The 17,782-nt window shown below is 32.1% G+C and overlaps 3 protein-coding genes across 5 annotated transcripts; 1 reads left to right on the top strand and 2 right to left on the bottom strand.

Annotated features, from left to right (window-relative positions):
- Positions 1–522: 522 nt before the first annotated feature.
- Positions 523–7,801, bottom strand: SCAB1 (plectin-like protein). 3 transcript variants are annotated; one of them, XM_020367725.3, is made up of 14 exons: positions 7,667–7,801; positions 7,291–7,404; positions 6,626–6,926; positions 6,301–6,429; positions 5,847–5,939; positions 5,606–5,746; positions 4,877–4,945; positions 4,596–4,679; positions 3,820–4,000; positions 3,252–3,368; positions 3,010–3,068; positions 1,732–1,866; positions 1,070–1,219; positions 523–964 (listed from the first exon to the last, which is right to left on the bottom strand). In XM_020367725.3, exons 3-14 carry the CDS (start codon positions 6,905–6,907, stop codon positions 920–922), a joined length of 1,485 nt encoding a protein of 494 aa, XP_020223314.1. In that variant the 5' UTR covers positions 6,908–6,926; positions 7,291–7,404; positions 7,667–7,801; the 3' UTR covers positions 523–919. The 3 variants fall into 3 exon arrangements, with proteins under 3 accessions (XP_020223314.1, XP_020223306.1, XP_020223320.1); XM_020367717.3 differs by lacking the exon at positions 7,667–7,801 and having other exon boundaries at positions 7,291–7,656; XM_020367731.3 differs by lacking the exons at positions 7,291–7,404; positions 7,667–7,801 and adding an exon at positions 7,099–7,241.
- Positions 7,802–10,868: 3,067 nt separating this feature from the next.
- On the top strand, positions 10,869–13,502 carry LOC109805600 (transcription initiation factor TFIID subunit 9). The gene is made up of 3 exons (XM_020367755.2): positions 10,869–10,969; positions 11,293–11,565; positions 13,054–13,502. Exons 2-3 carry the CDS (start codon positions 11,302–11,304, stop codon positions 13,330–13,332), a joined length of 543 nt encoding a protein of 180 aa, XP_020223344.1. The 5' UTR covers positions 10,869–10,969; positions 11,293–11,301; the 3' UTR covers positions 13,333–13,502.
- Positions 13,503–14,579: 1,077 nt separating this feature from the next.
- On the bottom strand, positions 14,580–17,421 carry CYCB1;4 (Cyclin B1;4). Its single transcript, XM_020367743.3, has 9 exons — positions 17,125–17,421; positions 16,701–16,821; positions 16,546–16,603; positions 16,165–16,401; positions 15,929–16,045; positions 15,591–15,839; positions 15,345–15,506; positions 15,077–15,258; positions 14,580–14,965 (listed from the first exon to the last, which is right to left on the bottom strand). The coding sequence occupies exons 1-9, from the start codon at positions 17,165–17,167 to the stop codon at positions 14,821–14,823; spliced, it is 1,314 nt and encodes a 437-aa protein (XP_020223332.1). The 5' UTR covers positions 17,168–17,421; the 3' UTR covers positions 14,580–14,820.
- Between the last annotated feature and the right edge of the window lie 361 nt (positions 17,422–17,782).

Below are 17,782 nucleotides of genomic sequence, written 5' to 3'. Positions count from 1 at the left end.
AGTGATACAAAAAAGTTTTTGAAAAAATTAGTGATCAGAATTTTAAAAAAACTAATGAAAAAACATATTTATAAGTGCAAATATGTGACAAAATTGAGCACTATACCATCTATACCTCTACTTATACCTACAAAATTTCGTGATAAATAATTACTCATACCTTAACTCAAACCTATTCTATTTTCATGGATTGAATAATAATTAGCTAATGCAAGTAAAATTTGTGAGACATTGAATTGACGTACAATAACAATATTCATGCAAATGAGTTATCCTAATAAAAGAGCTATTAATAAATCAGTTGAATAAATTTGTTGCTTAGAATTTGTGATAAATAATTTATATAGTAATTCAAGATTATTTTAATTATTGATAATTTATCTAAAGTATTAAAAATTAATTTATAAATAAAAAAAAATTAAATTAGATAAATAAATAAAAAACAAAAGACAGCCGAGGCAGTTGACAAACATTTATATATATATATACCATATATTATAGTATCTAGAACTCTACATGGGATTCTTGTGAGGCAATATGAACATTGGATTTTTTTATATTCATAATTAGAGTTTAGAGAAGAATCGCATATTGTCCTGTTCACGAGGGCAGTGTCCATAGACAAATGCAATCAGAATTCTCAGTAATTGTCTGTCCATCAAATACAACCAATTAGCATCTCAAACACTTGACATGGCATGCAGCCAAGGATTCTATAATTATAACCTAAAACTTAGTCTCTAAAAGGCAAATAAAAAAAATGCCTTGGACTGATTAAACAAAATTATATAAATGATTCAGACCACAAGGTATGAATCAGTCTAATAAGGCAGATTTTAATGCTAAAATGACACTTATAATACAAGCTAGAAAAACTCATAATTACAAAGGGGAAAATAAGATGTAAGGAGGGTCATTATCATGTCCCTAGAGGAGCCCTGTCATCTGGTCCAGCAAGCATGATCTGCATAATTTGCATTGGCAATTTAGCAATGGTGACCAAAAAAGAGAGAAAATGTGAATTTTCATTCAAGTTCTAACAAATATGTTAAGTTTGAGAAAGACATACATTACAGTCAAATGCAAATCTCCTTGCAAGCATGATGGTAGCATTCCTTTCTCTCTCTGATTCAAAGGCTAATACAAAAGAATGCCCTTGCTTTGGCTGCCAAAATAGTGCCTGCGCCGCCGCATTTCCGCCGCCTCGAACTCCACAAAGCTAAAGAAAACAAGATCAAAGCACAATGGTTGACCAGATTCCAAAGAGAAGGAAAGCAAAAAAAGACTGATACTAAGAGCACAAAAACAAATGCGTTTTCATATACAGAAAGACAGCTTCATTGGACCTATTTGAATAAGTCTAGAAGCACTTCTAAAGAGAAAAGTAAAGGAAAATAGAAATAAGTATTTCCATAAACTAAAACCAGATTATATACGAGTTAAAAATAAGATTTTAGAGAAATTAATATGAAAGAGCTTCTACAAATTAGTCTACGTATAAGCTAATTTTAGTCTATAGAAAAACTTATTTCATTTCTTTTTCATATTTTTCTTTCTTAAAAGTGATTTTGAAGAAATTTATTCACATAAAGTCATATATAGAGAATTAAGTGCAAGAAAGAGGTTAGAATATTGCTTGGCTTGTTACAATCAAAATATGGCTCCTTTCCTTATTTAGTAAAACTACAAAAGGCTGGAGAATAGATATATAGCATTAACAATTTGAGATACCTGCATTGAACTTGAATAATATTCTTTGGCAATTGTTGTTCTTCCTTTACAAAGCTTCATCCTCATCTTCCCAACATGAAGCACATGAATAGATTCAGTTGGATGATGTGAACCATTCATCTGAGTCACAACTACCTGCAAAGTATTAAATACAACTACAGTATTATTGTCACAGAATCTGACTAGATTTGACTTCTAAAATTTTCACATTAAGATGTGAAGAACGAAGTACAATACGCAGCACTGTCAAAACTAAACACCAGTGTTTTAAAAATCGACCGGTCAAACCAATTGAATCGGGAACCGACAATGCAATCAGTCTGAACTTTGAATTGAATCGTTCATGTATTCGACTCATTAAAAACCGAAGCAAACCAATCAATTTTTGGATCAGTTCAACCATGGAGATGTTGTTTACCACTTTTAAAATGAAATTCAAAGAAAAACACAATATATGAGATTCAAACCCTGCTCGTGGGAGCATGAAGAACCTTATTAGACACCACCTATTCCAACACATTTGTTTGTAATATGTGCAACTTAAATAAGTTTTATAGTATATTATTAATTTTAAATTATATATTTAATAATATAATATATATGCAGATATTACATATATTATTTTGTGATATCAATTACAAGTATATTATATTTATATATATATATATATTATTTATATTTTTAATTTGTATTAATTTATACAGTTTAATATGCAGTTTTTTTTTATGTATTTCTTTATACAAAATAAAAATAAAGATAATTTTAAATAAAATATGGAAATTGAAATTTAAGATACAATATGAATTTATTGAAATTTATAAGTATAAAATATATACAACATGAATATTTTTTTAAAAAAAATTAATAGAAACTAGATCATGCGATTCAATTAATGATCCATTGGTGCAATCTCTGACCCACTAACCCAACACCCTAATCAGTTTGATTATCGATCTGATTTTTAAAACTATGCTAAACACTATTATAAAAAAAATTGACTACAAGACTGAAGCAACAGCCATGGAACCATGCATACTTGGGTCAAAACACAGCTCCACTTAACAATGCTCCAAGTTACAAGCATCATGCATAGAAATATTTCTTTTCTTCTTATGGGGTTTGACAGGTAAACAAAAGCACCAGTAAACATAAAAATTTCAGTAAATCAATGATACAAAATAATTACTCCCGGATATGTCGTATTCATGCTCACATATATTTTATATAATTGTAGCAGAGAGAAAAAAAATAAAAAATAAAAGGATTAGAGCAACATACATTGAATTCAGAGTCATGCTTGCGCACAAGTGCCTCTACATAGGTTCCCAAACCAGCAGCTGCATAAGAGGTACAAAAGAAATTTAAGCTCAATGTGATTGCACAACAAAACCTGTCTCAAACTCTTAAAACTGATAAGAGACCAACTCTGATTGAAATAGAAACAAAAATAATAGAAGCAATGCCTGTTAAACGTTAACGATTACTAATGCAAATGAGAATAAGTCAAATTGAAACCAGACCTGGATCTATTGGACCAGAGGTTGAAAGTGTGACATGCTGGCTTTCTGAAATAATATCAACTTGTAATATGCGTCCAACATCAAAAGGTTCAGGGGCATACACTGATTTGGTTGCTCCTGAGAAAGTTGTATTATATGATAAGCAAAGATAAAAACAATTAATTAAGATTAGTATATTTTTTTTATCTATAGGAATTATAATGATGACGACATGGTTCAAATTTATGACTCTACGCATATTACCACCAACTCCTACCATTAGGTCAACTCTAGTGAATTGAAATATTAGTATATGTGTATGCACAAAACAAGCAGTCTTCTTGAACATTTTTATGAGTTAACAATCAGTTTAACAATTGGTGAGAGTTTGGGTGCTGCCAGTATGTCATTTCTAATTTTCTATAAAACTGAGGATAGAAATGCCATCACCAAAACTGTTATTCACATTCTGGGAAGTGACCAATAATCAAACATGCTCTACCAGAAGTACAAAAATGAATAAATCAAGAGTCAACTGATTTGCATGCCTAACCAAAAAAAATAAAAGGAAACCACACAGAGACAATACCTGAGATAAGTTCTTTTTTGGCACCATCAGATGATACGCGATACCACTGAATTGAACAATTTGAAACTTCAGGGGCATTATCAGAGCAAGGCTGAATTTGCAAATAAGAACCCAATGTTTCAATCCCTTCAAGTTCATACAAATGTGGATCATTTTCCCCACCTTTCTTCGTCCTCGAAAGCTGAAAAGAAGCATGAAGGATAATCAATAAAAGAGCTTCCAATGGTCAATCAAAGACAATCATATGATTTCTCCATTTAAAGAAACTTACAATTCAGTATTCACTTGAGACAAAAATATAGTTTAGCATCAAGTCCCACACTCTAATTCTTATTCATATAATTAAAATTCATCATGGAATTTTCCATCAAAGTCTATCCAAAGATTATACTCCCTCAGCAAAGAAATAAGGAATATTAGATTTTCAGTATTGCCAGAGAATTTAACAGTATGTAGGTATTTACTGCATGACATGAAACAGAGGTGACATAAAATGTCCCCCAGTAGTTGAGGCACACACAACAATTGAGGTGTGCTATCCCTGTAAGCCGTGCATTATGCCAAACCATGTTATGAACACAGATTCTCAACCACTCAACCAAAAAGCAAACTATAAAAACCAAATTGAAGTTATGGATCATGATTCATCATAACATGCTGCTTAAAAACCAACAACTGCCTAAAGTCTTCCACATAACGCATTAGTATATCATAGTTAACCATGGATGGTGTTCATATAACAATCTTTTCAACGTGGCATAAGATGACAGACATACCTCCTTTTGAAGTCGGAGATACTGTCTAGTCTTCTCTGCTAGTTGAGCCCTCAATGCTCGAAGCTCATGTTCCATATCCATGACCTACAAATAAATCAACAATCAATGCATTCATCTCTTTGCAATAACTTGATAAAAATGTTAATAATATGGAAAAATGAAGTCTTAGAAGATAAAGGGAAGAAAGCCAATTCAAAACAGGAGAATGAATAAAGAGAAGGCTCTTGAAATAGAAATAAGATGACAAACAGAATAGGGATATGTGTTCAATATATATATACCTTGCTTGGCTGATGAAGCATTTTGATTCTTCGAGCCTCTTGAACCTCCTTCATTAATTGTTCCATGTCCTAAACCATAACCAAATGTTGTCAAATCAATATTACTAAGTTAACACAGATTCACAGTATTTGTTCCCTGAAGGGTCTCACACAATAACATTATAACAATAGCCAAAAAGATGTTCAGTTCAGGCTTTCAACGGAAATAAAAACTAGAAGGGAGAGAAAAGAATAAATGCAAGACACATTGAAGCATAAAAAAATTAAAAAAGAATATCTTGAGCAAAATACCCATCTTCCACTTTCCCTTTGTCCTTATCAAAATAAATAACTACTTGCAAATATAAGAATAAAAAAATAATAAGCAATTAGAAGAAAAGAAAAGAAAATGAGGTAAAATGAATCAAACTTCTCACATAAGTTAAAATCAATTTATCTGTCTCAACTTGTGAAGAAGTTAGATGTCAGGGCTCCTATTTTAATTTAAAGTTTTATTAATTTTATTTCTTTAATTTTATTTTCTTCTCCTATAAGTGTTGTTAAGAAGTTTAACCAAACTGACTTCGAATCACCGTAAACTTAATAGACCTTCAGGATATGTTTTGCATGAAAACATAAGAATCAGAAAACAATTGATACTTAAGTCTGCTGTATTTATCATTATGACATCATGAATTGCCAAATTCCCCTATAATAGAACATGGCAAATGACGAGTAAATAGTACTAACCTGCTTCCCTGAAGCTTGAGACATTCTCTCATGTTCTTGAAGTGCCTCTTCCACTCTTTGAACTGCTGCTCTGGCATCCTCTATTTCAGCACGAGCAAAAGCTCTTTCCTCATCAACAAGTTTCTTAGCATCTTCGGAAGCCTAGAAATTAATCTAAACTCTCAGCATTGGAAAAGGAAATTTATTTATGCAGGCATGTAAAAGAAAATTTGCATCACCGCGTAAGATAAGTTAACATCACCTGCTTAAGAAAATTTGCAAGCTTCTTCACCTCTGCCTTCTCTTGTATCAGTTCCCCTTCCCTCTGAGTCAACTGAACTGCTAGTGCCTCAACCTGAAGAATGTGCAGAATAAGTTACAGTTGCATCTCATAAAAGATTTCAAATGCACAAACAAATTGGCACCAGGACGAACATTCTATTAAAAAAAAGGCTGAAATTATATTTCTGGGATTGGAGGTATGGAAATATTATATAGATGAGAATTTTCTCTTCCACAAGCCTATGAAAATTTTAGAGTATCCCAAGTTTATTCTCAAAGCCTTTCCATTCACATAAACACTCCCAGATTGACTTTTATAGAGAACAAACAAGACTTGATAAATATACTTTCAGGATTATATAAATTTCTTTAAGCACAAAAGGGAATAATTATGAGCATCTGCTTATTAGATAGCAAAAAATAAAATAACTAACCATAGCAATAGCTTCTTCCACATCATCCTTGTTTCTACCTGCCACGCGGCCTTTTAAGGATTCAAGTGCATCTCTAAGCTTCTTCAAAAGAACATGTTTTTCCAATGATGCTGCCTCTCTAAGTCTAGCCTGATTCCACGAAAAGCATAGTTAAAAAAAGGGACATCGGTTTTCTTTGCAAACTACAACTATGATCATTAGTTATTTCAACTGTAAACATTGAACAATAACAATCTCAGGCTGCAAAACCCTCAAAAAGGAAGAACTACAACCCAATGAAAAGAAGAAAAAAAACAATTGAGTTTTAAGCAGAAGAAAAGGTAACCTCATCAGATAACTTAGCCGCGGCTGCCAAACCCTTCTCGAATTTACTGGCAAGGTCACGAACCGAGAGTCGTTTATGTTGTTCCAACAGCTGTGCAGTCTCACGTGCAACAACCTCTTTCATAGATAGCACCTTTGGATCATCCTTTGCCTCCATTATCTGATTGTTAGCTCCAATTCTGTAATTAGGAAAGCGACTTGAAGCAAACACAACATCAGAAGACACCGCAGGCACAGCCTCTTTTTGCATTGTATCACCAAAATCACGAGTCACCCTTGTCATCTTTTACAACCAAATACCTCTGCCAACCACAAAAACACACCCTTTACCAAAGGCAATTGAACAAATTATATACAATAATTAAAAAAAAATAAAAAAAGGAAACTTTCACTCAGATATATACATGAAGAGAACAAAAACAAAAAGTACTAAACATAACATAGAAAAAATGAGAAAGTAACAAATATAGATACCACAAGTCCACACCCCATTAGGCCTACTGAAGTCAAACCATATTTGGAGAGTATTTCACAAGGAAACCAAACCCCAACTTTCCTTATCTTCACCCCTTTCTTAGTTAGTTTTTTTATTTATTTTTTGAGTTAAGTTAAAGCAGTGAGGAAAAGGGCTAACAAGAAAAGGACAAAAAGAAAGCTTTAACTTACAGATCATGAGAAGTAGAAAATGGGTAGCTAGCCTTGTGATTGTAGGATCAGATTCAAAGGGGATTGCTCCAATTTGGTTACACACAAGCAGCAGCAGTATTCCGATCAATGGTTCTAGAGAGAGAGAGAGAGAAAGAGAATAAGAACATAGCATATGGATAGAGAGAAAGATTAAAAATTGCTTTTTGAAAAAAGGAGGAGAAAAAGAATAGGTTGTGTTGTGCCGCCCGTGTGTAGGGTGGCCCCCCCTTAACGGGATTCTAGTGCCAACGTTTTGTGATGTGTTTGTCTTTGTGTGAACGTTTGCCACAACAGCTTTGAATGGAACTAAAAGCTACATGATCCTTGTCTTGAACATGTTACTGTTACAACTTACACCCTGTTGTTACTACCATTGTCATCATGCTTCTGCTTTAAACTTAAATTTCTTCAATTCCAGGGTCCCATTCCTATCTGTTCAACCTTTACTTCACTCACACTTCCATTTTCTTTTTGCTTTAAAAAACTAAAGGGTGGTGGCAACTGGCAACCCTCTCTTTAATATTTCATCTGCAATTATATTATTCACGTTCAATGAATTGGATATGGCTTTCCGTGTTAGTTATTTGACTGGGATTTGTTCTTGGTGTGAGTGAGTGGAGTCAATCAATCAAAATTTCTCAAAATTATATTTTTTTATTAAGTAAATAATTAATGTCATGATAGAGTAAAAAAAAATTATTAACAGTGGTATCAATAATAAATAATTGGATAAGATATATTTGTAGATTTTTACCATATAACAAATTTATTAATTAATTATGTAATCTTTTATATGTATTTTGTATAAGGGAATTTTCGATAGAGACAAAGAATTCATACCTTAGAAACATAAATTATAATTCTTGAAAATGATTAAAATATATGTGATAGTGACAAATATTTTCTGAAATAGTTATATATTATTTAAAATTTTAAATATTTTATTTTATCAAATAAGTAAATAAAGATGATGTTTTCTTATTTTAAAATGTTTTTTCAAAGTTAATATTTTTAAACATAATAAAAATAATAATATTTTTTACTTTAGATTATTTGAAAAGCTTTGCGTACTAAACCCTTTTGATGGAAAGAATATTATCTACTAAATAATATTTTAGCTTTTAGGGCAACTGTCAAAATTATTGAAGTCAGAATTTTGTTTTATTTTAGAACCGAAGCCATGCAAAAGCACAGGTAAAACAGTTGAACAGGTTTTAAAATTTTAAAATTAAGAAAACACGACACGAGAAGTGAGTTAATAGAAAATGAATACTTTTTGACAATATTTTTAAAAATCATATTCGTATAAATTAGAATAATTTTCTTTAATAAGAACAAAAATGTTTTTACCTATAGTGACTTTGAAGAGTATTTTTTTCTCTTTATGTTTTCAATGAATCTTTATAAGACAAGATTAAGTTATTGAGCTTACAACCAAAAAAGCTTACAACCAAAAAAGCTTACAAATAAGCATAATAAGTTTCCTATAGTATGTATATATATATATATATATAGTTTCTTATTTTAAATAAAATAAAAATAAGAATCTCTTAAATTAAGTAAAACATATCTTAACACAAAATAACATGCAAAAATATATTGGAAATTTATTGCATAAATAAATAATCACTTGTTACTTGATAATTGAAATCTTTGCTCCATGGTACAGAATTATCTTTTCATAATAAGTGCATATGAATTATTATTTATTATTTCTAATAAACCTAACCCAAAATCAATCACAACTTATTACTTACTACCGCTGACAAAAATACATTGAATGATTTGTGACCTAGGAATGACTAGGTTAACCAAAAATTCAAGTTATTTAATGCAATAGATTGAATTTGAGAGTATTTGAGAGAAATAGATCACATGAGTGTAATTAATAAATAACTAGTATTTAAAGAAAATGTTCCCTATTATAATTGTCATTATAGGAATTTGATCTCTCAACTTTCTTTTACTCAATCGGGTCTCTTAAATATTGTAACTTCGGAATTATCGTCTTTCATCAATTTTTTTATTTAGATTTTAATGATTTTTTTACTATTTTGACTCTGATGATTTGATTGATGATATAATGCTAATAAATGTCATTGACATGATGATATAATTTTGATATGTCTGCTAAGATAATTGTCGTTGCGTTAATATCGAGGCATGACATTGTGACATATAAAAATAGAAGAAATTGTTATTAAAAAAATAAATAAAGGTTCATAACAACATTTAACCATTAGGCTAATATGTTTATTTGATACATAAATGAAAGATATAATATAGTAATGTACAGTTAAATATATTTCAAATTTCACTTTTTTAATTTTTAAACAAAAATTTGACTTGTCTCGGTAGTTAAACTTTTTCTCCCTTATTATTTTTTTTTTCATCAAGTATCGTCGACAATGTGAGAATTATGTGTAATTTTTTATTTTTTATCTTTTAACGAAATTTACTTTTACTATGTTAATATTTATTTTGATTGATGTTAGTCTTAGTTTCTCATATTTTTATAGAATTTATTTTTAATCTTTCATTAATTTTTTAAATCAATTTAAGTTCTTTAATTATTGTTTGTCAATTAATTTTAGTTCTTTCAATAAAGTATTATTGTTAAACGATGATGTGGTAGCAGCATTAATAATCATGTGACTTTTTTCTATTTTCATGTTTCTTTTATTATTTTGACGTAACCTTCACATGATATAATGTTGATATATTAAAACATTTTGACGCAACGATGGCAAAAATGATATACCAGGACAAAAAATTAAAAGTGAATTTCATTATAAAAAAAATATAAGATTTAGATTGACAAAAAAAAATCTTGAGGAATTAGAAAGAAATTTTCATTAAAAGATGATAGATTAAAAATATAATTTACATAATATATATAAATATAAGGAGAAATTCGTTTATTCCAATAGTAAGTCTATCTAAACTTACTTCGTTTAATAACTTATGAAATTTTAACAATTCAATCATTGAATTTAAAGTTTTTAATGCATAGCAAATTTTTAAAAAATTTAAAAATTATTTAATATTTCGTTTTATAAATTTAAATCAGTGTATAAAATAATGATTATTTGTCAATTTGAATTAATGAAATGAAATATTAAATTATTTTTAAAATTTATAAAAATTTATAAATTTAATTTATATATTAAGAACTTTAAATTCAACGGTTGAATCATTGAAATTTGATGTAGAACATGAATTATTAAACAAAGTAAATCTAAATAGACTTACTCATAAAATAAACGAACTTTTCTTCTCTATATATATTTATGATTATAATTTTTATTATTATTTAGTGTTAATATCATCATTATAATCATAATTATTAGTATTGTCATTATTATTATTATTAATGTTATTATTATTATATAATATTGATAATAATGATAATAATAATAGAAATAGTAAAAATATTATTATTAATTTTGATTAATAATTTATTTTATTGTTTTCTAAATACGAAGTTCTATTTAAAAAAAATGGTAATAATAAAAAATATATATTTTATTTTATTTATTTGTATTAATTTGTTAGTTATTATTGTCGTCGACCCTATATATTCAGAGTTTAGAATTAAATATGGAACGAAGCTGAGTGAAAACTTTTGAGCAGAGAAGCCTTTCCGATCCATCCTCTGGTAAGTTCGTCATCCCTTTCCCTTCTCTGCTTTGAAAATGTTGAGAATTTTATGAATGTTCATACTTCATATTTCGTTTTTTATTTTTAACAATGCAATCTATTTTTTTTTTCCTAATTAGGAATGCAATATGTCTGACCTATTTTTATATTCTTATAAATTTGCATTTTTCTGCGTTACTTACTTTCTTCAATTTACCATTCACCACCATTACTTTCTATGGTATTAAAGATTAAAACTTTTGGCACCATTGAGATTTCTCAACATAAAATACAAATTCCCATTTGTTTCAAATCATCAATAATTGCTGTTTTTGGGTGCAGTGGACAGGTATGGCAGAAAAAGATGAGGACTTGACAATGCCAAGGGATGCAAAGATTGTCAAGTGTTTGATGAAATCAATGGGAGTGGAGGACTATGAACCTCATGTTGTACACAAGTTTCTAGAGTTATGGTATCGTTATGTTGTTGATGTATTGACGGATGCCCAAGTGTATTCAGAGCATGCAGGCAGGACTGAGATTGACTGTGATGATGTTAAGCTTGCTATTCAATCGAAGCTTAACTTCAGTTTCTCGCAACCACCCCCTCGTGAGGTAATATTAGTAATTTTCCATTTGAACCATTAGGATTGGCTTAGCAAAGAGAGATTGAAATAATATACACAAAGTAAGTTCGAACATTGTTGTTTTCATTGTAAATCTTACCGATAAAAGAAATATGTAATTCATTTTTAAATCTTTTTACCCAATGGTTAGAATTTGTTTCTTGTGCAAGGAAAATTGATTACATATATATTCTTTATTGTTGAACTTACGTGGGTTTTGATTTTTCTGATAGAAAATGCAGGCATTCCTTCTCTCCAGTCCTTCTATTCTCTGACTTGTTCGTAGTTAGAAATCAAACATGTATTGTAAATAACTTGAGTAACCCATCAGAAGAAAATTGTTCAGTTCTGTTACTTTTTTATATTAAATCTCAACATATGGTATCAAATACAATAAAAGGTGCCAAAAGAGGCTGTCATACTCGTTGAGCGTTTGTAGACTTTACTTGTAAACTCATAGGAGTTCACTCTAAATAATGCAAATGGAATGCTGCAAATTCAAAATTGATGGCCAAAGATAATATGTTGGAACAAATTAGTGAATGATGAAATAAAGCACCATGTGCCAAGTGGGTGTGGGTTTGTTCCAAATTACCAGAATTGTGAAAACATTATATTCAAAAGTAAAAGATGTTGCACAATCAGTGGGGGAAAAATAAAACAAAGATGGAGAAGGAGCCTTAGTGTGGGTTGTGGAATGTTGCCGTGAAATGGAGCCTGTGACTGTGTGTTCAAGCTGGGAATTTAGTTCCTGGATGAAGTTCATTTGAACCGGGTTCATACTGACATGTTTCAAGGAGGCTGGAGTAGCTCATTCACAATGCAAAATTAGGATGAAAGCTGTAACATCTAAAACAACTTTTGCACGAGTTTTGAAGAATTGGGGCAGATTATTGGGTTTGTTCTAGACTGTGACTCGGACTAAGTTTGTATGAAACTATTATTCTACTCAAATCTGCCCAAGTTCCTGCAAGATCAAGTTTTCAAGCAAGTTAACTCAACTTCCTAATTCCCTTACCGTGAATCATAATCTTGTGTTTCATAGTTTATAAACTGGTAATTTGTTTTTTCAAAATTATCGCACTGGATTATGTAAGAAATTGCATGTAAATTATTTGTGTCTACTTTTCTTATCTATGAGCTCTAGCATTGTAGGCTCCTCCTTACTGTATTGCAGTTTAATTACTAGCTTGCAGTAATTAATCGTGTTGAAGTTTTAATTGTCAGTTGTTTGGGAATTATGGCGGAGATTGTCATTTGGTGGGACATGATTGATTATCACTCAAATTCAAAACCTTCTAGAAACTAGAAACCAATTTACTGAGATTCAGTGTGTTAGTTATGGTATCCTGAAATAGTTGCTTGCTTGAAAGTATCCCTATCTCTTTGGTGACCCCTATACCTTCTTCTTCTCTTCTCCTTCAAGCAATAATATGTCTACCTGAAAGATAATATGTTCAATGTAATCACATGCCAGGTGCTTCTGGAGTTGGCTCATAACCGCAACAAAATACCATTGCCAAAGAGTATAGCAGGACTTGGTATCCCGCTTCCACCTGACCAGGATACATTAATCAGTCCCAACTATATGTTTGCAATTCCAAACAAAATGCCTTCTGAACCTATGGAAGAAACAGAGGATGAAGAGGCTACTATTCCCAACACCTCTCAAGAAGAGAAGATAGACATGCAGCTGGATCCCTCTCAAACTGATCAAAGAGTATCGTTTCCGCTACCTAAATGCCAAAAGGATTGATTTTTTGAAGTCCCAGCTTCCACTAATGCTTAAATCTTGTCTAGCTCACATGTAATTTTTTTACTGCAAAATTCTATAAATATTGGTAGTTTATTCGATTTGTTGTGTAAAGTCCACCGGGTTCTAACATTGAAATAAAATGGTTTCCAAAGGGCTGGTTAATGTCTGAAGTCCTCGTGTACAGAATGTGCACCTCAACTCTATTGTTGGTTTGGAGCCATGCATATTCTGAAATTAAATTCATTTTTGAGTATTTCTAACGAGATGAATTGTTTTTATTGTATACTGTTCACTTAAATGAGATCCTTGTGATACTGATTGAAAACTTTCCAAATATTGTGTGCCACATAACCTTTACTTATCTGAATGAAGCAAAATTGTAAATTTCATACTAGCAGTTGCATTTGACTACTTTTAAATGTTTTTATTTTTGGGCTTGTTTGGCGTACACGAAACTTGCATAGGTTGGTTTAAAATCCTGTTTTGGAACTGCTATAAAACAAGTGTATAGTTTGTAAAAATAGCCATGTTGATCGTTGTAAAGATCTCTGTTCTGATCTCTTATTCCAAGTATATTTGCATACGGCAGATTATATATATATAGGGTAAAGCTAAAAAGTAAATGCAAATATACGGCATATGTTGAGAGACATGCTGAAAGCTCATTAGTTAGATACCCTAGCTTTAAAGTCTGTTTGATAGACTTCTTTTCAAGTTTTTACTGAATGATCTAGATTCAATCCTACACGTGATCCATCCATAGGTTGAACTGTTGAAGGCAGCTCACTTAGGAGTAAATGAGAATAGTACTTACGGTATTTATAGCTTATATAATCAGCAAACAATCCCATGGTACATTAAAAATAGTTTGTAAAAAAAAACTTTGATTTTTCTCGCAACATGGCTATTTTTAAATCAACATGTAATTTCATAACTTTTATGTCATGTCATTCTGTCCTAACCTTCCAACTCCCACACATTTCATCAAGTACTTTTTGAGCATATTAATGAGAACATCCACGCAAATTGCAAGGACAAAAGAAGAGAAGAAAATGAGAGTTAATCCACAAACCCTAAACGCAAATTGCAAGGACAAAAGAAGAGAAGAAAATGAGAGTTAATCCACAAACCCTAAACCCTAAACCCTAACCTTCCAACTCCCACACATTTCATCAAGTACTTTTTGAGCATATTAATGAGAACATCCACGCAAATTGCAAGGACAAAAGAAGAGAAGAAAATGAGAGTTAATCCACAAAGCTTAATATTCATTAGAGATGTTCAATACAAATCAAACGCTGGTTTACAAAAAGAATCACCAAACATTGCTTGAGGCTCCACAAGCAAGCAAACTTTGTATCACACTCCTAAAAAATAAACAAATACTATTATTATATATAGATCATAACAGCAATGATCTCCCTAAACAAACCCATCCATAGATTTTCCAAGTCATACAGCAATAATCCCCCCTAGACTTGAATCTGTTCAAGACAGTGGTGCTGACAAGTTCTTTGCTGGAGTTAGAAGAGCAACAGCACTGCGATCTGAGCTACAGAATTTCTTGTAAACTGCCCTAAGCTTACTTTCTGGTGCATCAGAATGAAGGTTGACCATGATTTTGGCACAATCCCTGGCAGCATAAATAAACAAAAGTCACTTCATGAATGCTGAAAAGCAAACACTATCTAGTATTTTAGTTGCATGTTCAAACATCAATTTGCTGACCCAAGAAATTTTTTACCTTAGTTGCTCCTCAGAGTAGCCTGTGTAATGCTTCAAAGTCCTTGTCCAGAAAGGACTCTTTCCAAGAGTACATCGAGCGGCGTATACAGCAGAAGCGGCAATCAGAGAAGGGCAATACAGGATTACAGTAGGATAGTGCATCAAAGCGAGCTCGGCAAGGAAAAACACCATGTTTTCCATCTACATTGATGAAAATTAGACACTTTCATCAGGACATCCTACTACTTAAAAAATAAACTTAACAACCAAACTACAAAGAATTTTACCTCTTTCTCAAATGGAATGGAGGCTTTGATATACCGAACCAAGAAGACATAGGGTGTGGGGACAGTCAAATACCATTCAAGCTTTCTCAGGATCATTTTCTCCATCATCAGCACTTGTTCGCTAACATAAGCATTGTCTGATATGCATACAAAGTCATTAACCTGCATATTGAAAACACACCCATGAGTTGGCACATTTACTTTCTCAAACATGGTTCATAAATCATAAAAGAGAAAGAATTCCACCTCCGGTGCCCATATCTCTTCATATTTTGAGGCTATCAGCATTGAACTGATACCAACCAACTGAAGTTCCCTTCTAGGCACAGCCTTCACGGACAAGAATCGATCGACAATGTTCAGAGTCAGATAGAGAGTTTCCGGAGAGAGCTCAAATTTCCTATGCACTTCTATCAACCAATCCACAAGGATTGATCTCATCTTGGAATTTATATCTGGCTGTGAAGCCATGTAATCATGCACACGACCATCTTCCTGTTTATTTCATCAAAATCAAATAAGTAACAATTGCGTAGAAAAAAAGGAACTTAGGAATTATTAAAGAGTAAAGCATAGAGCATTACTTCAGTTTCTTTGAAAAACATGTACATATCATCAATGTATTCCGCTGCTGCCAATTCATTGTCCTTGTCCGTTTCATCTATGTTCACTACTGAATCCCTTGGGACTCCACAAGCAGCCTGAGGTTGACAAATTTAGTTGTTACTTGTTAGAACACAAACAACAAAGTACAAGAAAAAGGGTATTCCCCAACCCAAAACCACATTCCAAAGTGAAGAAAAAAGGAACAAGGAAGAACCTGGCTTCTAGCTGAGAGGGCTGAACTGAAGGCCTTTCCATTTTTCCTGGCAGACATATCCCTTGCCTTTCTTCCCTTAACAGCTGGGCTCTCCATCTCTTCTTCTGATTCATCATCAGAGCTAATGATGATTACTTCAGGTTCTTCTTTTGCCTTCTTAGAAGGTTCCACCTTCCTTGCAGCAATAAAGTTTCCATTTGCTACCACTGCGCCATTCTCTACTCCAGTGTATGGCTTCTGAAAAACATTCACACTCAAACAGATTCAGAGTTTGTCATAATAGCCGTTACAAAAAGAAAACTTTTCATGATCCCTTCCAAAATCAGAGGTCAAGACTAAATAAAGTTGAGAAAAAGAAAAGAAAGGAAAGGAAAATGCAACCTTGTTCTTCTCTGCCGCAGCTTTTTGTGCATTCGCCAACAATTGAGCACGAAAGTTCCTAATTGACAAAGACAGAAGGAATTAGGCATCATGGTCACATCGAAAACATGAGTCTAGAAAGATTAAAAAAATAATAAAAAGAAAAGAAAAAATACCTTGTGACACGCTTAGTCACATTGACACCAGGATCTGCTTGTTTAGTCACAAGATTCCCAATATCCTGAAGCACCCTTCTGTTTCTCCCTTCAGCTCCCACATTCTTTTGCTTGTTTTCACCTAAACCACACAAACACATAAGAGGGACATTCAGAAAAAAATAAAAAAATTAACAAAAAGAAAGCACAACAGACATGAAAACTTCATTAACAGAAGATGCACAAGAAAACTAATCAACCAGAAAAACTTCCCATACTCATCAGATCTCACTCGACAAATCTCAAACTATATAACATTTCAAGTTTCAACTAACATTCAAAGGGACCAATGTTGAAAACTTGTCCAAATAAAAAAAATAAAACCCAAACATTTATCAACCTTGACATCAAGAAAACAACAAAAGACCAAATAAAAAACACACACCATTGGTGGGTTGTCCCTGCGCAGGAACAGCTCTAGAAGCCATGACTGAGTGCGACGATTTTTCTTGAAACGTAGAGCCGAAAACACCGCCGAGAGTGGAGAACAGCGACGACAGAAACCCCTGAAAACCACCGTTCTGCGCCTCTCCTCCTCCGCTGCCGCCGCCTACGTCGGTCGTCGCCACCGCGGATTGAAAACACTGCTCTGAAAACAACAAACTTTTTTCCTTTCTTCGAGAAAAGATCTTGAGAAAGTGAAATACTGTGTTCCTTTGTTTTTGTGAATGCAACGTTCCCTCTACGGCTATGTCTTATACGCGTCCAACGGTCGAATCTTAATTCAATTAGGACCCTTCGATTTTCCCTCGCATCCAACGGCTACGGATCTTTTACTCACTTTCCTTACCTCTTTTCTAGCCGTTACTCACATTCTCAATTTAACCGCTCCACCTGTTAGTGTTACTGTTATGTTATGGGACCTTCTTTTTCTTATTCCTTTTTAATTCTTACTCCTTTTTTTTTTAATCACTCCTACAAATTATTATTATTTTACTAATAAAATAAAAAAGATTCTATTCCTTCACTCTCTCTTCTCTTTTGCACTTTAGTATAAAGTTGTTTTTGGTATAATTATCACGTTATTCTACAAGTGTACCTAG

This window comes from Cajanus cajan, chromosome 9 (genome assembly GCF_000230855.2).
Source record: "Cajanus cajan strain Asha chromosome 9, NIPB_CcT2T_4, whole genome shotgun sequence".
Lineage (NCBI taxonomy): Eukaryota > Viridiplantae > Streptophyta > Magnoliopsida > Fabales > Fabaceae > Cajanus > Cajanus cajan.
Note: the sequence above shows the minus strand (reverse complement) of the source record. Positions and strands in the feature narration are given on the sequence as shown.